The following is a 16,662-nucleotide window of genomic DNA, read 5'->3' on the forward strand; positions in this document are numbered from 1 at the left end:
TTCTTGTTTTTGCTTTATTTATATAATGGAATAAGACATATTTCTGTCAAACATCTTGATTTTTTTTCCCCTTTTAAACTCAGCAAACAAAGAAATGTCCCTTTTCCAGGATCCTGTCTTTCAAAGGTAATTTGTAAAAATCCAAATAACTTCACAGATCTTCTTTGTAAATGGTTTAAACACTGTTTCCCATGCTTGTTCAATGAACCATAAATAATTAATGAACGTGAACCTGTGGAACGGTCCCTAAGACACTAACAGCTTACTGACGGGAGGCAATAAGGTCACAGTTATGAAAACTTAGGACACTAAAGAGGCCTTTCTACTGACTGAAAAACACCAAAAGAAAGATCCCCAGGGTCCCTGCTCATCTGTGTGAACGAGCCTTAGGCATGCTGCAAGGAGGCATGAGGACTGCAGATGTGGCCATGGCAATAAATTGCAATGTCTACTGTGAGACGCCTAAGACAGCGCTACAGGGAGACAGGACAGACAGCTGATCGTCCTCGCAGTGGTAACAACACCGGCACAGGATCGGTACATCCAAACATCACACCTGCAGGACAGGTACAGGATGGCAACAACTGCCCAAGTTACACCAGGAACGCACAATCCCTCATCAGTGCTCAAGACTATTCGCAATAGGCTCAGAGACGCTGGACTGAGGGCTTGTAGGCCTGTTGTGAGGCAGGTCTTCACCAGACATCACCGGCAACAATGTCACCTATGGGCACAAACCCACCGTCGCTGGACCAGACAGGACTGGCAAAAAGTGCTCTTCACTGATGAGTTGCGGTTTTGTCTCACCAGAGGTGATGGTCGAATTTGCGCTTATCATCGAAGGAATGAGCGTTACACCGAGGCCTGTACTCTATAGCGGGATCGATTTGGAGGTGGAGGGTCCGTCATTGTCTGGGGCGGTGTGTCACAGCATCATCGGACTGAGCTTGTTGTCATTGCAGGCAATCTCAACGCTGTGCGTTACAGGGAAGACATCCTCCCTCGTGGTACCCTTCCTGCAAGCTCATCCTGACATGACTCTCCAACATGACAATGCCACCAGCCATACTGCTCGTTCCGTGCGTGATTTCCTGCAAGACAGGAATGTCAGTGTTCTGCCATGGCCAGCGAAGAGCCCGGATCTCAATCCCATTGAGCACGTCTGGGACCTGTTGGATCGGAGAGTGAGGGCTAGGGCCATCCCCCCCCAGAAATGTCCGGGAACTTGCAGGTGCCTTGGTGGAAGAGTGTGGTGACATCTCACAGCAAGAACTGGCAAATCTGGTGCAGTCCATGAGGAGGAGATGCACTGCAGCACCTAATGCAGCTGGTGGCCACACCAGATACTGACTGTTACTTTTGATTTTGAACCACCCCCCTCCCCCCCTTTGTTCAGGGACACATTATTCAATTTATGTTAGTCACGTGTCTGAGGAACTTGTTCAGTTTATGTCTCAGTTGTTGAATCTTGTTATGTTCATACAAATATTTACACATGTAAAGTTTGCTGGAAAATAAACGCAGTTGACAGTGAGAGATCGTTTCTTTTTTTTTACTGAGTTTAGTGAACTTTTGCTAACAACTACTGCTTTCACAGACTATCCACATTGACTCAATGCTCATCCATAGGTCTCTAACCACTCAACCTATGCTACTGCTAAAATTATTATTGATTTGATTTATTACTCCGTTATGCTGCTATCCATTGATTATTGATTGCCATTAGTATTTATCTACTTATCCTACTACTGGTCACTATTACTCCTGTTTACATGTATATATTACCATAAGTATCTACATATTCCTACTACCAGTCACTTTTCAGCTCTGTTTACATGTACATTACCATTCAAAAGTTTGGACACACCTACTCATTCCAGGGTTTTTCTTTTTTTTACTATTTTCTACATTGTAGAATAATTGTGAAGACATCAAAACTATGAAAGAACAATCATGTAGTAACCAAAAAATGTGAAACAAATCAAAATATATTTTAAATTATTTGAAGTAGCCAGCCTTTACCTTGAATACAGCTTTGCACACTCTTGGCATTCTCTCAACCAGCTTCATGAGGTAGTCACCTGGAATGCATTTCAATTAACAGCCGTGCCTTGTTAAAAGTACATTTGTGGGATTTCTTACCTTTATGCTTTTGAGCCAATCACTTGTGTTGTGACAAGGTAGGGGTGGTATACAGAAGATAGCCCTATTTGGTAAAAGACCAAGTCCATATTATGGCAAGAACAGCTCAAATAAGCAAAGAGAAATGACAGTCCATCATTACTTGTAAGACATGAAGGTCAGTCAATCTGGAAAATTTCAAGAACTTTTAAGTTTCTTCAAGTGCAGTGGCAAAAACCATCAAGCGCTATGATGAAACTGGCTCTCATGAGGACCGCCACAGGAAAGGAAGACCCAGAGTTAACTCTGCTGCAGAGGATTAGTTCATTAGAGTTAACTGCACCTCAGATTGCAGCCCAAATAAATGCTTCACAGAGTTCAAGTAACAGACACATCTCAACATCAAGTGTTCAGAGGAGACTGTGTGAATCAGGCCTTTTTTAGCTTAACATCTCCACCTGCCCTGAATGATGGGTCGCCACTCGTGCACATGTAACCTATAGCCTGTTTGAGAGAAATGTAATTATTAAATATTGTAAGAGCTTTCATTGGCTGCTTATGCCCCCTTTATGTATCCTATGGTTCTGACTTGGTGTACAGGGAGAATACTGTAAGAACGGCCCATGTTCTGAATTCTGTCACTGTGCATTTCAAAAGTGCTGAACAAATAGTCATATTCACTACGTCCGTCCTAGCTCGCTCATTAATGTCTTTATCGAAATTACAGATTGCCTCTTATCCGCTTGTCATCCCGTTATGCCATAGTTTGTACATCTGAATTATCAGTAGAAACCATATTTGTTTAAGCAAGTCAGACATATCAGATATGTATTTTTAAAAGGCAGTAAATTTGTCTGAATGAACTGTTTCGCTGCCAAGGATTCATGGCGCTGAAAAGAAAGCTCTGATGTTGGGACAGCTTTATGTAGGCCCCAGTGGTGTGAAGTACTTAAGTAAAATACTTTAAAGTCCTACTTAAGTAGTTTTGGGGGGGTATTTGTACATTACTTTACCATTTATATTTTTGACAAACGTTTTTTTTTCTTCTCTACATTCCTAAAGAAAATGATGTACTTTTTACTCCATACATTTTCCCTGACACCCAAAAGTACTTGTTACATTTTGAATAGAGAAATTGTCTAATTCACCAATTATCAAGAGAACATCCCTAGTCATCTCTACTTCCACTGATCTGACAGACTCACTAAACACAAATGCTTTATTTCTGAATGATGTCTGAGTGTTGGTGTGCCCCTAGCTGTCCGTAAATTTATTTAAAAAAACAGATTGTGCCATCTGGTTTGTTTAATATAAGGAATTTGAAATGATTTATACTTTTACTTTTGATACTTACGTAAGTGCATTTTAACAATTACATTTACTTTTGATACTTAAGTATATTTAAAGCAAATACTTTAAGATTTTTACTCAAGTAGTATTTTACTGGGTGACTTTCACTTTTACTGGAGTCATTTCCTTTTAAGATATCTTTACTTTCACTCAAGTATGACAGTTGGGTGCTTTTCCAACCAGGCCATAACAGTTTGTGGACACCGTTTGTCACCGTTATAGTGCAATTAATTCATTGTTAAGTGTTGTGTAGGGGCTTTGCTGGCATGCATATAACATTTTGGGGGGGAGTTTGCCCCACAAAGATTTACATGCTATAATCGCCACAACTGGAGAGACCAGACAATAAATGTGTAGCGACGCTCCCCATCCAACCTGACAGAGCTTGAGAGGATCTGCAGAGAAGAATGGGAGAAACTCCCCAAATACAGATGTGCCAAGCTTGTGGCATCATAACCAAGAAGACTCCAGGCTGTAATCGCTGCCAAAGGTGCTTCCACAAAGTACTGAGTAAAAGGTCTGAATACTTATGTAATGCACTGTACTTGCATACTCGTGTTTCTTTAACTCAATTCGTAGTTATGTGTTTTTTTGTATATTGTTTTTATTATACTATATATATTATTAGCACTGCATTGTTGGGAATGAGCTGTCAAGTAAAGAACAAGAAGGCCGAAATATACACATTTCACCTGACATGACCATTACGCACATTACACATGATGGGTGTGGAAACAATTAAATTCACTTTGGTACACAATCTATCATAATTAATCAGAGGTACATATGGTCACAAAGGATTATACACATACAAATGGGTTCAAGTTAAAACCTAGGCAACAGTAAAAATATTATGTTGGAAACTGTTGGAATAACCGCCCATGTGAACATTACACCCAGGATGCGTGGTGGCCGTAAATATAATTCCAGTGGCCTATTTAAAAAACAACCTGTGTATCTCTAATAATTTGATATCAATGAGATCGGAACATGTAGTAGTTACATAATCTGATATATATGTAGAAAATGACCAAGTAGGAGACCTGGAAGGCAAGACCATTAAAGTGACATTCATGTATGAAATGGTCTGATATCAAACTCCTGGATCAGACCTTTTGGAGACATGGTGCACAAAAAAATTGTATCCAATACAATTCTCTTCTCAGTAATAGATTATCAGTATCTTCCCCCTCCTATGAGTCTTAACATGTTCGATGCCAATGTATCTCAAAGAGCTGTTGTGACGAGCCTCTATGAAATGCGCAGCCACAGGGTTTATCTGGTCAATAGTCTTGATATTTCACCTGTGTTCCGCTATCCCTGTTTTCAGAGCTCGTTTCGTTGGTCCAACATAGCCTATCATAGACCACAAATACATTTGATCAGATACATCATTTTTTTGTGGAATACGTAATGATGCCCTTAATCTTGATGACCTTGCCCATAACAGGCTGATTGAACATTTGTCCGTAAAGTTACACTGGGTACATCGGCCACCTCTGTAATTAACGTCTGGCACAATTTCATGGCACCGGTGGAAGTTCAGCGTTTGACTGATGTTGGAGGCGTGTCTTAAGACCACCCGCAGTGTTTATTTAAATATTGTTTTTATTCTATTAATTATATTATTATTATTATTATTATCACTGCATTGTTAGGAAAGAGCTCTCAATGTCAGAACTATTTTCTACATGTTGTATCCCTCAGCATCTCTCTGATTCAACCACTTCCCCTCAGCTCTCACGAACATACCAAGAAATGACAAGGAGTGCCACCTCACTTTACAGAATCGAAACTCTTGTCTTTCTGGCGGAAATGAAACTTGTTCCAGTCAGTGGTATCAGTTTGTTCTCAGATATGGCAGTGTCTGGTGTATCAGTCAGGATGGACCACCTCAGCTGTCCACTCTGTCAGGAGGTGCTCAGGACTCCTGCTGCTATTCCATGTGGGCACACCTTCTGCAGTCTCTGCATCCAGGACTTCTGGGACAATGAAGAAAAGCATGGTCGTTTCTGCAGCTGCCCTGAATGCCAATATACCTTTCACCCGAGGCCTAACCTGATCAAGAACATTGCTCTGGCTGAAATGGTGGAAGCCATGGAGAAGTCCAGGCGTAGAAATAATGTGGGTTCCGTAGGTAAGCACAGACCTGCTGCAGCCTGCCATCAGGCAGGGCCATCGTCCAGTCAGACTCAGGAAAAGGCCAGACCCATGAAGAGTCCCCAAACCCCTACAGTCTCAGAGGCACTGAAGAGCAGAGTATGTCCCACACATGACAGACTGCTGGAGGTTTACTGCTGTGATGATGATCAATGCATCTGCCTTCTGTGCGCCCTGGTTGAGCACAAAGCACACTCCACTTTGTTCGTGAATGAGGGATGGAGCAGGAAACAGGTACTGACCTATAAACTTAAATCTGTTGCTGCAAGTATCCCAAGGATTATGTGTAGAATGCACATTTGATCACTTATTGCTTCAATTCAAATAAGTAAGTAAATTGAACTTATTTCCCTTGTGCGTTCCAGGATTTATGAGATCATTTTTGGTTTAACCTTTTAAATATTTAATCTGTAGATGTATTTTCCTTCCACAGAAACAGCTCCAGGACCTTAAGAAGGAATCAAAAAGAAGGATCAAAAAGAGAGAAAAGGAGCAGAAGGACCTGACAGAGAGCATACAGAGGATTAAGGTGGGTATATAGTAGGTCAGAGAAGGAAGTGAAAATAGTTATTTACGGTGCTCTCAGGACTAAACCAACTAATGGCAATGTCTATGTCTCCTTCCTACCTTATGGGTGTACATTGCCCCAGCTGCCCAGGGGGCCCCCACTGAAATGTGTTAAAATCAGCTTTATATGGCCTATATCTTTAAAAATGAAAAAGTCAAAGGTTCTGAAAAAAAAATTAAAAAATTGCCTCTAACTGTATGTGTAACAGGAAGGTAGTAGGGCTGCTGAAGAGCACTGCGAGGGCGTCCTCGCTGGGCTGATTGACTCCCTCCAGAGGCACTACTCCACCACAGTCAGAGAGCTGATCAGGGCCCAGGAGACAGCTGTAGTGGCTCAGGCTGAGAGCTCCCTGTGCAACCTGGAGACAGACATTGCTGAGCTGAAGAAGAAAGACACTGAGCTGGAGGAGCTGTCACAGACAGATGATGATATCCACTTCCTCCAGGTATGGTTAGTGTCATCACAGGCTGTACCCACTGGGCACACACTGGTTGAATCAATGTTTCCACTTAATTTCAATGAAATTATATTAAACCAACGTGGAATTGACATTGAATTGACGTCACCACATCATTTCAACATGGACATTTGGGTAATATTTGGTTGAGACATTGATCAATGAGATTTCAACCTTTGTTCACCCAATCAAAAAGACAGCGAGAAGTTTGTTAAATTACCAATGTGTTATCACTATGCTTTCAACCATCTAAAAGCACAATCAAATTCCAATGGAAAAAACATTTCTGATTTATGGTTTAGTTGCCATCTAAATGTGTTATCACTGCGCTTTCAACCATTTAAAGCACAACAAAATTCAAATGGGATACAATGTCAGATATTTTGTATTTACACAACAACTTAATGTGTCATCACTCTGCATAATCAAATATCACAACCAAATTACCTGGATTGCAGTTGAGATTGCATTAAAAGTACATAGTTCAAGTGTCCAATGGTGTTCGAGATTCTGCACAGATTATTCTAGCATGCTTTCTATGATTACGTAGGAAAATATTGATAGTTACAGTACCCTAACCTCAAAATGTGGCCATGGATGTGTTACTCATTTTAAGGTTAAATAAATCCTGTTACAGTAGTTTGTAAGATAGCCTTAACATTAGGCTATTTACTGTATTAAAAAAGTCATATTGAATTGTGTTTGGTTGACAACAACCAAATATCAACATTTAAAGGATATCTAATGCTTGGACAGTTTCATCTTAGCCACTGGCTTAATTCTTTTAGATTTGATATTATTTCACCTTTATTTAACCAGGTAGGCTAGTTGAGAACAAGTTCTCATTTACAACTGCGACCTGGACAAGATAAAGCAAAGCAGTGCGTCACAAACAACAACACAGAGTTACACATGGAATAAACAAACATACAGTCAATAATACAATAGAAAAAGTCTATATACCCAAATGAGGTAAGATTAGGGAGGTAAGGCAATAAATAGACCATAGTGGCAAAATGATTACAATATAACAATTAAACACTGGAGTGATAGATATGCAGAAGACACATGTGTAAGTAGAGATACTGGGGTGCAAAGGAGAAAAATAAATAACAGTATGGGGATGAGGTAGTTGGATGGGCTATTTAAGGATGGGCTATGTACAGGTGAAGTGATCTGTGAGCTGCTCTGACAGCTGGTGCTTAAAGTTAGTGAGGGAGATATGAGTCTCCAGCTTCAGTGATATTTCTGCAGTTCGTTTCAGTCATTGGCAGCAGAAAACTGTAAGGAAAGGCGGCCAAAGTAGGAATTGGCTTTGGGGGTGACCAGTGAAATATGATTAGGCACATATACATGTATGATTATGATAGAGGAACCCAAGTCTAGATTTAACCTTAGCCTGCAGCTTTGATATGTGCTGAGAGAAGGACAGTGTACTGTCTATCCATACTCTCAAATACTTATATGAGGTGACTACCTCAAGCTCTAAACCCTCAGCGGTAGTAATCACACCGGTGGGGAGAGGGCATTCTTCTTACCAAACCACATGACCTTTGTTTTGGAGGTGTTCAGAACAAGGTTAAGGGCAGAGAAAGCTTGTTGGACACTAAGAAAGCTTTGTTGTAGAGCGTTTAACACAAAATCCGGGAGGGGCCAGTTGAGTTTTTTGACCGTATCATCTGCATATAAATGGATGAGAGAGCTTCCTACTGCCTAAGCTATGTTGTAGATGTAAATTGAGAAGAGTGTGGGGCCTAGGATCGAGCCTTGGGGTACTCCCTTGGTGACAGGCAGTGGCTGAGACAGCAAATGTTCTGACTTTATACACTGCAATCTTTGAGAGAGGTAGTTAGCAAACCAGGCTAAAGACCCCTCAGAGACACCAATACTCATTAGCCGGCCCACAAGAATGGAATGGTCTACCATATCCAAGGCTTTGGCCAAGTCAATAAAAATAGCAGCACAACATTCCTTAGAATCAAGGGCAATGGTGACATAATTTAGCACCTTTAAGTTTGCGGTGACACATCCTTAACCTGAGCAGAAACCAGATTGCATACCAGAGAGAATACTATAGACATCAAGAAAGCCAGTCAGTTGATTATTGACAAGTTTTTCCAACACTTTTGATAAACAGGGCAAAATAGAAATTGGCCTATAACAGTTAGGATCAGCTTGATCTTCCCCTTTAAATAAAGGACACGAAGAGCCTGCCTTCCAAGCAATGAGAACCTCCCCAGAGAGGTCAGACAGGTTAAAAGGGTCAGAGACAGGCTTGGCGATGATCGGCCTGCAACCTTAAAGAAGAAAGGATCTAAACCATCTGACCCAGATGTTTATTGGGGTCAAGTTTAAGGAGCTCCTTTAGCACCTCAGACTCAGTGACTGCCTGCAGGGAGTAACTTTGTAGCGGGGCAGGGGACAAAGAGGGAGGAGCATCAATGCTAGTCGCATTAGAAGGGGTGGGAAATGAGGAAATGTTGGATGGGCAAGAAGGCATGGCTGAGTCAAATACGAATCCTGACTTAATGAAGTGGTGATTAAAGAGCTCAGCCATGTGCTCCTTGTCAGTAACAACCACATCATCAACATTAAGGGACATGGACAGCTGTGAGGAGGAGGGTTTATTCTCCAGGTATTTAAATGTTTTCCAGAACTTCTTGGGGTTAGACCCACAGATAGAGAACTGCTCCTTAACTCCTTAAAGTAACTAACTTTGTATTTCTCATTTGCCTGAACGAGAACCAGTCAGCCTGAGTATGCGTGTGCCGAGTGCGTGTGCCAATATGTTGGATTCACATCTCCATCTCAACCAAGAATCAAAGTCAAAGAATAGAACTGAATCAAATAAACTTTATTTACAGAGCATTTAAAGTTGGATTAGATTAGATTTATTCCTATTCTTTAAATTACATTTTTGGTTGAGATGGAGATTTGAATGCGACATCAATTATTTGTAGATCAACTGGAATAAATGCCAGACTAAGTCAGTGGCACAGATGTGTAACGGTTCTCTTGTTGTGAAGTAGAGGCGGACCAAAATGCAGCGTGGTGGTTATTCATGTTTTTAATAAAGACGACTATACATGAACAGACTAAACAAAACAAGAAAAGTGAAAAACCTAAACAGTCCTATCTGGTGCAAACACAGAGACAGGAACAATCACCCACAAACACACAGTGAAACCCAGGCTACCTAAATATGGTTCCCAATCAGAGACAATGACTAACACCTGCCTCTGATTGAGAACCATATCAGGCCAGACATAGAAATAGTCAAACAAGACATAGAATGCCCACTCAGATCACATCCTGACCAACCAAAACATAGAAACATACAAAGCAAACTATGGTCAGGGTGTGACAGTACCCCCCCCCCCCCCCCCCCCCCACTTCACCATTGTCTTAGTCCCCCACCTTGTCCGCTTCCGTGGCCTCCTAGCCACGGCGACCCTACTTAATGACCCCACTGGACAGAGGCGCCTCTGGGCTGAGGGGCTCCGGCGCCTCTGGGCTGAAACATAGAAACATACAAAGCAAACTATGGTCAGGGTGTGACAAGATGGAACACATCTCCTTCAAATGTTGATATTTGTTTGTGTTGACAATATCCAGTTTGTCTACAAATTAATAATTGACTAAATCTAATCTAATCAAACTTTAAATGTACTTGAAATCAAATTTGATTTAGTTCTATTCTTTAAAATAGATTTTAGGTTGAGATGGAGACGTGAATCCAACATATTAATGATTAACTTGAAGACTACATTTCAAATCAACCAAAGCTTGAAGCCCTGGGCCTATATGTATTGTCTATTTTTAGTTGAATCCTGGGTTGAATTGAAACAATAGTTGTTGATGCTTTATAGGCCTAAACCAGTGGATGCTGCTAAGGGGAGGACTGCTCATAATAATTGCTTGAACAGCGCTAATGGAATGTCATCAAACACATTGAAACCATGTGTTTGATGCCACTCCACTGATTCCGCTCCAGCCATTAACACGAGCCTGTCCTCCCCAATTAAGCTGCCACCAACCTCGGGGGCCTAAATAGCATCAGTGATGATACATGATTGATAAAGTATGGTTACTTTTCATTTGCATTGTTGAACCTACCCTTTGGAATAACTTCACTGGCAACAGTGAATATATTTAGTTATAAACAGATATATCAATAATCATTCTTATGATAGCACATTGGTAGTAGTCAGTTACACAGCTAAGCAGGACTGGGCTTGTTTAAAACCCTGGATGGGAGACCAAATTAATAGCTGTAAATACAACACATTCAGAAAGTATTCAGACCCCTTGACTGTTTCCAAATTTTGTTATGTTAAAACCTTATTTTAAAATGGATTAAATTGTTTTTTCCCCTCATCAATCTACAGACAATAATCCATAATGAAAATGCAAAAACAGGTTTTTAAAGTAATACAACTAAAATATAACATTCTCATAAGTATTCAGACACTTTACTCAGTACTTTGCTGAAGCACCTTGGGCAGCAATTACAGCCTTGAGTCTTCTTGGTAATGACGCTACAAGCTTGGCACACCTGTATTTGGGGAGTTTATCCCATCCTTCTCTGTAGATCCTCTCATGATCTGTCAGGTTGGATGGGGAGTGTCGCTGCACAGCTATATTCAGGTCTTTCCAGAGATGTTCGATCGGGTTCAAGTCCGGGCTCTGGCTGGGCCACTCAAGGACATTCAGAGACTTGTCCCAAAACCACTCCTGTGTTGTCTTGGCTGTGTGCTTTGGGTTATTGTCCTGTTGGAAGGTGAACCTTCATTCCAGTCTGAGGTCCTGAGTGCTCTGGAGCAGGTTTTCATCAAGGATATCTCTGTACTTTGCTCAATTCATCTTTCCCTCAATCCTGACTATTCTCCCAGTCCCTGCCACTTAAAAACATCCCCACAGCATGATGCTGCCACCATCATGCTTCATCATAGGTATGGTGCCAAGTTTCCTCCAGATGTGACGCTTGACACGCTTGGTATTCAGGCCAAAGAGTTGAATCTTGGTTTCATCAGACCACCAGACTACGTTTCTCATGGTCTGAGAGTCCTTTAGCTGCCTTTTGGCAAACTCCAAGTGGGCTGTCATGTGCCTTTTACTGAGGAGTGGCTTCCGTCTGGCCACGCTACCATAAAGGCCTGAATGGTGGAGTGCTGCAGAGATGGTTGTCCTACTGGAAGGTTCTCCCATCTCCACATAGGAGAGCTCTGTCTTAGTGACCATCAGGTTCTTGGTCATCTCCCTGCCCAAGGCCCTTCTCCCCCGATTGCTCTGTTTTGCCAATCGGCCAGCTCGAGGAAGAGTCTTGGTGGTTCCAAACTCGAGTCTCATAGCAAAGGGTCTGAATACCTATGTAAATAAGGTATTTCTGTTATATCTTTAATACATTTGCAAAATTTTCTAAAAACCTGAAAACAAAATTCCACAAAATTCCACAAAATGTGGAAAAGGGGAAGAGGTCTGAATACTTTCCATTAGGATGTGCTGCCCAGCCTTTCGTTTTTTTTCTGTATGTGGATATAAAGTTGAAGATCTGACTTTGTTTCAAGGTACAAATTCATCACATCTTATACAAGGTTTGTCTATGTTGAAAATTGCTTAAAAACATATCAAATCGAATGTATTTTCCACATACATTCCATGTCACAATAAGTTGACATTGAAATTATGTTGATTCAACCAGTTTGTGCCCAGTGGGTAGTAGATAGATGTAGGGTCTGGTTCTGAAGGTTTGCAACTGTGTGCATGATGATATGGTGAATTGTCACGATTAATAACAATAACTCTTTCAGTTTCATGTCTCTCTATCTCCCTCTCTCTTATTACCAAAGAGTTGGCCCTCTCTGTCAACCCTCTCAGAGCCCCAAAACTTGTCCAGTGTCTCGACAGATCCACACCTCCCCTTTGAGGCCATAAGAACTGCCGTTTCAGAGTTTGGGGATCGGCTGGAGTCATTCTGTGAGGAAGAAATCAATACAGTGTCTCAAATTGGTCAGTTGAAGAGAGGAATGCAGACAGACAGACAGACAGACAGACAGACAGACAGACAGACAGACAGACAGACAGACAGACAGACAGACAGACAGACAGACAGACAGACAGACAGACAGACAGACAGACAGACAGACAGACAGACAGACAGACAGACAGACAGAGACAAATATACAATACATTTATAAAGGATTTTATGATCTGTCTCAACAGTGGCTGGTAATGGAAGTTCCCAATCTCCAGTCAGCCCTGAGCAGCTTCCAGGTGACTGTTATCCTGAGTGTTTTAGAATATCAGTCACAGTTTACTTGACCTTAAGTAATGAGAGTTAGTTAGTAACTACAACCTTAACCACAACTGAGCATGATCAATGACATATTACGCCTTTTCTGCTTTTCTCCTGACCGACAGTTATCAGCGCTGCACAGACCCTAGAGCCTACGACCAGATCTGAGTTTCTACAGTGTGAGTCCTAAGTCCTTTAGTCACACACACAGACATGCAGCACATCTAAAATCCCCTCAACCTGTACAACACCAACTGTAAAGAAACATAATAATTAAGAGATTTTAGTTTTAAATGGGTCTGAACCAACCTCATGAGAATGCTGTTTGAACATGACTATGAACATCCTTTTACGATCCTCTGATCCTTCAGATGCCTGTGAACTCACTCTGGACCCCAACACTGCCCACAAGGACCTCTCCATCTCAATGGAGGACAGAATGGTGAGGTGGGACCCTAAAAAGCAGAAGGTCCCAGTCCAACCTCACCCTGAGAGGTTTACAAACCGTCACCAGGTGATGTGCAGGGAGGGGCTTGAGGCTGAGCGCTGCTACTGGGAGGTGGAGATGGTGGGGAACAAGGCTGAGATTGCCCTGGTCTACTGGGGCATAAACAGAAAATCACGCTCTAAGACATCCGCTTTTGGGGGCAGTGACCAATCCTGGAGCCTCGACTGTTCAAAAGGATATTCTGTGTCCCACAACAATAAAAGTATTCTACTCAGTGCAACCCCCAGCCAGCACAAAATAGGGGTTTACCTGAAATTCAAGGAGGGCACCATAGCATTTTATGAAGTCTCAGATAGGATGACGTTTCTCTACAGAACACAGAAATACACATTCACTGAACCCCTCTACCCAGGGTTCTGGCTTGGGGACGAGAGTCCCATCACACTATGTAATCTGAGGCATAAGAGATTCTAACCATGAGATAGAGAACAAAACACCCAGGAAGAGTAGGCTGTGGATAGAAGTTTAAAATAAAGCTATGCATTCGGAAAATGAATGCATGAAAATTCAAAACTGTTTTTGTTTTGTCATTATGTGGTATTGCGTGTAGATTGATGAGGAAAAAAACCATTTCATCCACTTTAGAATAAGCGTAGACAAAACGTGGAAATAGTGAAGGGGTCTGAATACATCCCGATGCACTGTACATCCCGATGCACTGTACATCCCCAATGCACTGTACATCCCCAATGCACTGTACATCCCCAATGCACTGTACATCCCCAATGCACTGTACATCCCCAATGCACTGTACATCCCCAATGCACTGTACATCCCCAATGCACTGTACATCCCCAATGCACTGTACATCCCCAATGCACTGTACATCCCGATGCACTGTACATCCCGATGCACTGTACATCCCCAATGCACTGTACATCCCCAATGCACTGTACATCCCCAATGCACTGTACATCCCCAATGCACTGTACATCCCCAATGCACTGTACATCCCCAATGCACTGTACATCCCCAATGCACTGTACATCCCCAATGCACTGTACATCCCCAATGCACTGTACATCCCCAATGCACTGTACATCCCGATGCACTGTACATCCCGATGCACTGTACATCCCCAATGCACTGTACATCCCCAATGCACTGTACATCCCCAATGCACTGTACATCCCCAATGCACTGTACATCCCGATGCACTGTACATCCCGATGCACTGTACATCCCCAATGCACTGTACATCCCCAATGCACTGTACATCCCCAATGCACTGTACATCCCCAATGCACTGTACATCCCCAATGCACTGTACATCCCCAATGCACTGTACATCCCGATGCACTGTACATCCCCAATGCACTGTACATCCCCAATGCACTGTACATCCCCAATGCACTGTACATCCCCAATGCACTGTACATCCCCAATGCACTGTACATCCCGATGCACTGTACATCCCGATGCACTGTACATCCCCAATGCACTGTACATCCCCAATGCACTGTACATCCCCAATGCACTGTACATCCCCAATGCACTGTACATCCCCAATGCACTGTACATCCCGATGCACTGTACATCCCCAATGCACTGTACATCCCGATGCACTGTACATCCCCAATGCACTGTACATCCCCAATGCACTGTACATCCCCAATGCACTGTACATCCCGATGCACTGTACATCCCCAATGCACTGTACATCCCCAATGCACTGTACATCCCGATGCACTGTACATCCCCAATGCACTGTACATCCCCAATGCACTGTACATCCCAATGCACTGTACATCCCGATGCACTGTACATCCCGATGCACTGTACATCCCCAATGCACTGTACATCCCCAATGCACTGTACATCCCCAATGCACTGTACATCCCAATGCACTGTACATCCCGATGCACTGTACATCCCCAATGCACTGTACATCCCCAATGCACTGTACATCCCCAATGCACTGTACATCCCCAATGCACTGTACATCCCCAATGCACTGTACATCCCCAATGCACTGTACATCCCCAATGCACTGTACATCCCCAATGCACTGTACATCCCGATGCACTGTACATCCCCAATGCACTGTACATCCCCAATGCACTGTACATCCCCAATGCACTGTACATCCCCAATGCACTGTACATCCCCAATGCACTGTACATCCCCAATGCACTGTACATCCCCAATGCACTGTACATCCCCAATGCACTGTACATCCCGATGCACTGTACATCCCGATGCACTGTACATCCCGGAGAACATTTGAAAGGTTTTAGATTGCTGTTAGGTTTTGGGGAATCTTATTGTCTAAATAGATTGTAAACCTCTAAATGTTTTCATGGTTACCCTCCTTACATTTGTAATATCTTTTTTTTTTATAAACAGTTTTATAAATATACATATAAAAGCAGCGAATAAAGAGCAAAAGTGTTGGTTATTATACAGCTTTTATGTCATTCTTTCTCTGACTATTTCTCTTGGAAACACACTAGAGGGCAGTGTCATGTCCCTTATACAGCAGGAGGACACGAGACGAGGTCATTAGCCCAATAGATACTGCTTTACGCTTTTAGTCAATGTTGAGGCTGTGAAAGAATGTGAAGAGTTTGTGAACCATTTGCACTTCAATGAATGACTTATTGGTTCATCCTTATAGTAAAGGTGACAGTGACAGCAGTTGTTCACTGATGGAGAAACTGTCTTAAAACTGTCTCACGTATTGTGAGGTTGCTCTTTTCCAGAGATTTATGTTTGCATGTTTTACCCATTTTGACATCTATTGATGTAAACTTTAAGATGTAAAGAAATGAAGCCGTACCCATAACCAGCCTGGTCTTATAGACTAGACATAACATACTAAATGTAAATCCGATGCACTCAAGATAGTATGATATGTTACGTTCGGTATGGCTACATAAGACAAATGGTTACTTAAAGCAAAAACAAAAGTAGGGTGGTTGGTCAGGGTGGGGGTATAACACGAACGTCTAGCAACTCAAAGGTTGTGAGTTCAAATCTCATAACGGATATATTCTCCTGACCATAACCCTAGCCAGCTAGTTAACTCTAGCCACCTAGTTGGAATTCGCAACATATCATACGTTTTGCAAATTCGGGAACATATTGTACGTTTTACCAATTCGTAACATAATACACCTTTTTCATTTGTAATACATCATATGAAATGGGTGTTGGACATCCACAAATGAATACATACCATACAAAATGTAACATAACATACT

General features: G+C 42.1%; 1 protein-coding gene across 5 annotated transcripts; it reads left to right on the plus strand.

Moving 5' to 3' along the window:
* The first annotated feature begins 4,993 nt into the window (after positions 1–4,993).
* Positions 4,994–15,854, plus strand: LOC110528088 (tripartite motif-containing protein 16-like protein). Of its 5 annotated transcripts, none has more exons than XM_090241320.1 (7): positions 5,298–5,865; positions 6,065–6,160; positions 6,408–6,644; positions 12,506–12,665; positions 12,879–12,929; positions 13,077–13,130; positions 13,323–15,854. In XM_090241320.1, exons 1-7 carry the CDS (start codon positions 5,329–5,331, stop codon positions 13,871–13,873), a joined length of 1,686 nt encoding a protein of 561 aa, XP_090097446.1. In that variant the 5' UTR covers positions 5,298–5,328; the 3' UTR covers positions 13,874–15,854. The 5 variants fall into 5 exon arrangements, with proteins under 5 accessions (XP_090097443.1, XP_090097446.1, XP_021465569.3 ...); XM_021609894.3 differs by having other exon boundaries at positions 12,506–12,632; XM_090241317.1 differs by lacking the exon at positions 12,506–12,665 and having other exon boundaries at positions 4,994–5,865.
* The last annotated feature ends 808 nt before the right edge of the window (positions 15,855–16,662 follow it).

Source organism: Oncorhynchus mykiss, chromosome 7 (assembly GCF_057628025.1).
Source record: "Oncorhynchus mykiss isolate SJ-2025 chromosome 7, ASM5762802v1, whole genome shotgun sequence".
NCBI lineage: Eukaryota > Metazoa > Chordata > Actinopteri > Salmoniformes > Salmonidae > Oncorhynchus > Oncorhynchus mykiss.

Bases quoted from the DNA above. Each gene is read 5' to 3' on its own strand.
- LOC110528088 (XM_090241320.1), top strand. From the start codon at position 5,329: ATGGCAGTGTCTGGTGTATCAGTCAGGATGGACCACCTCAGCTGTCCA. The intron at 6,645-12,505 runs GTATGGTTAGTG...TTATTACCAAAG, and splicing joins ATGATATCCACTTCCTCCAG to AGTTGGCCCTCTCTGTCAAC. The intron at 12,930-13,076 runs GTGACTGTTATC...CCTGACCGACAG, and splicing joins CAGCCCTGAGCAGCTTCCAG to TTATCAGCGCTGCACAGACC.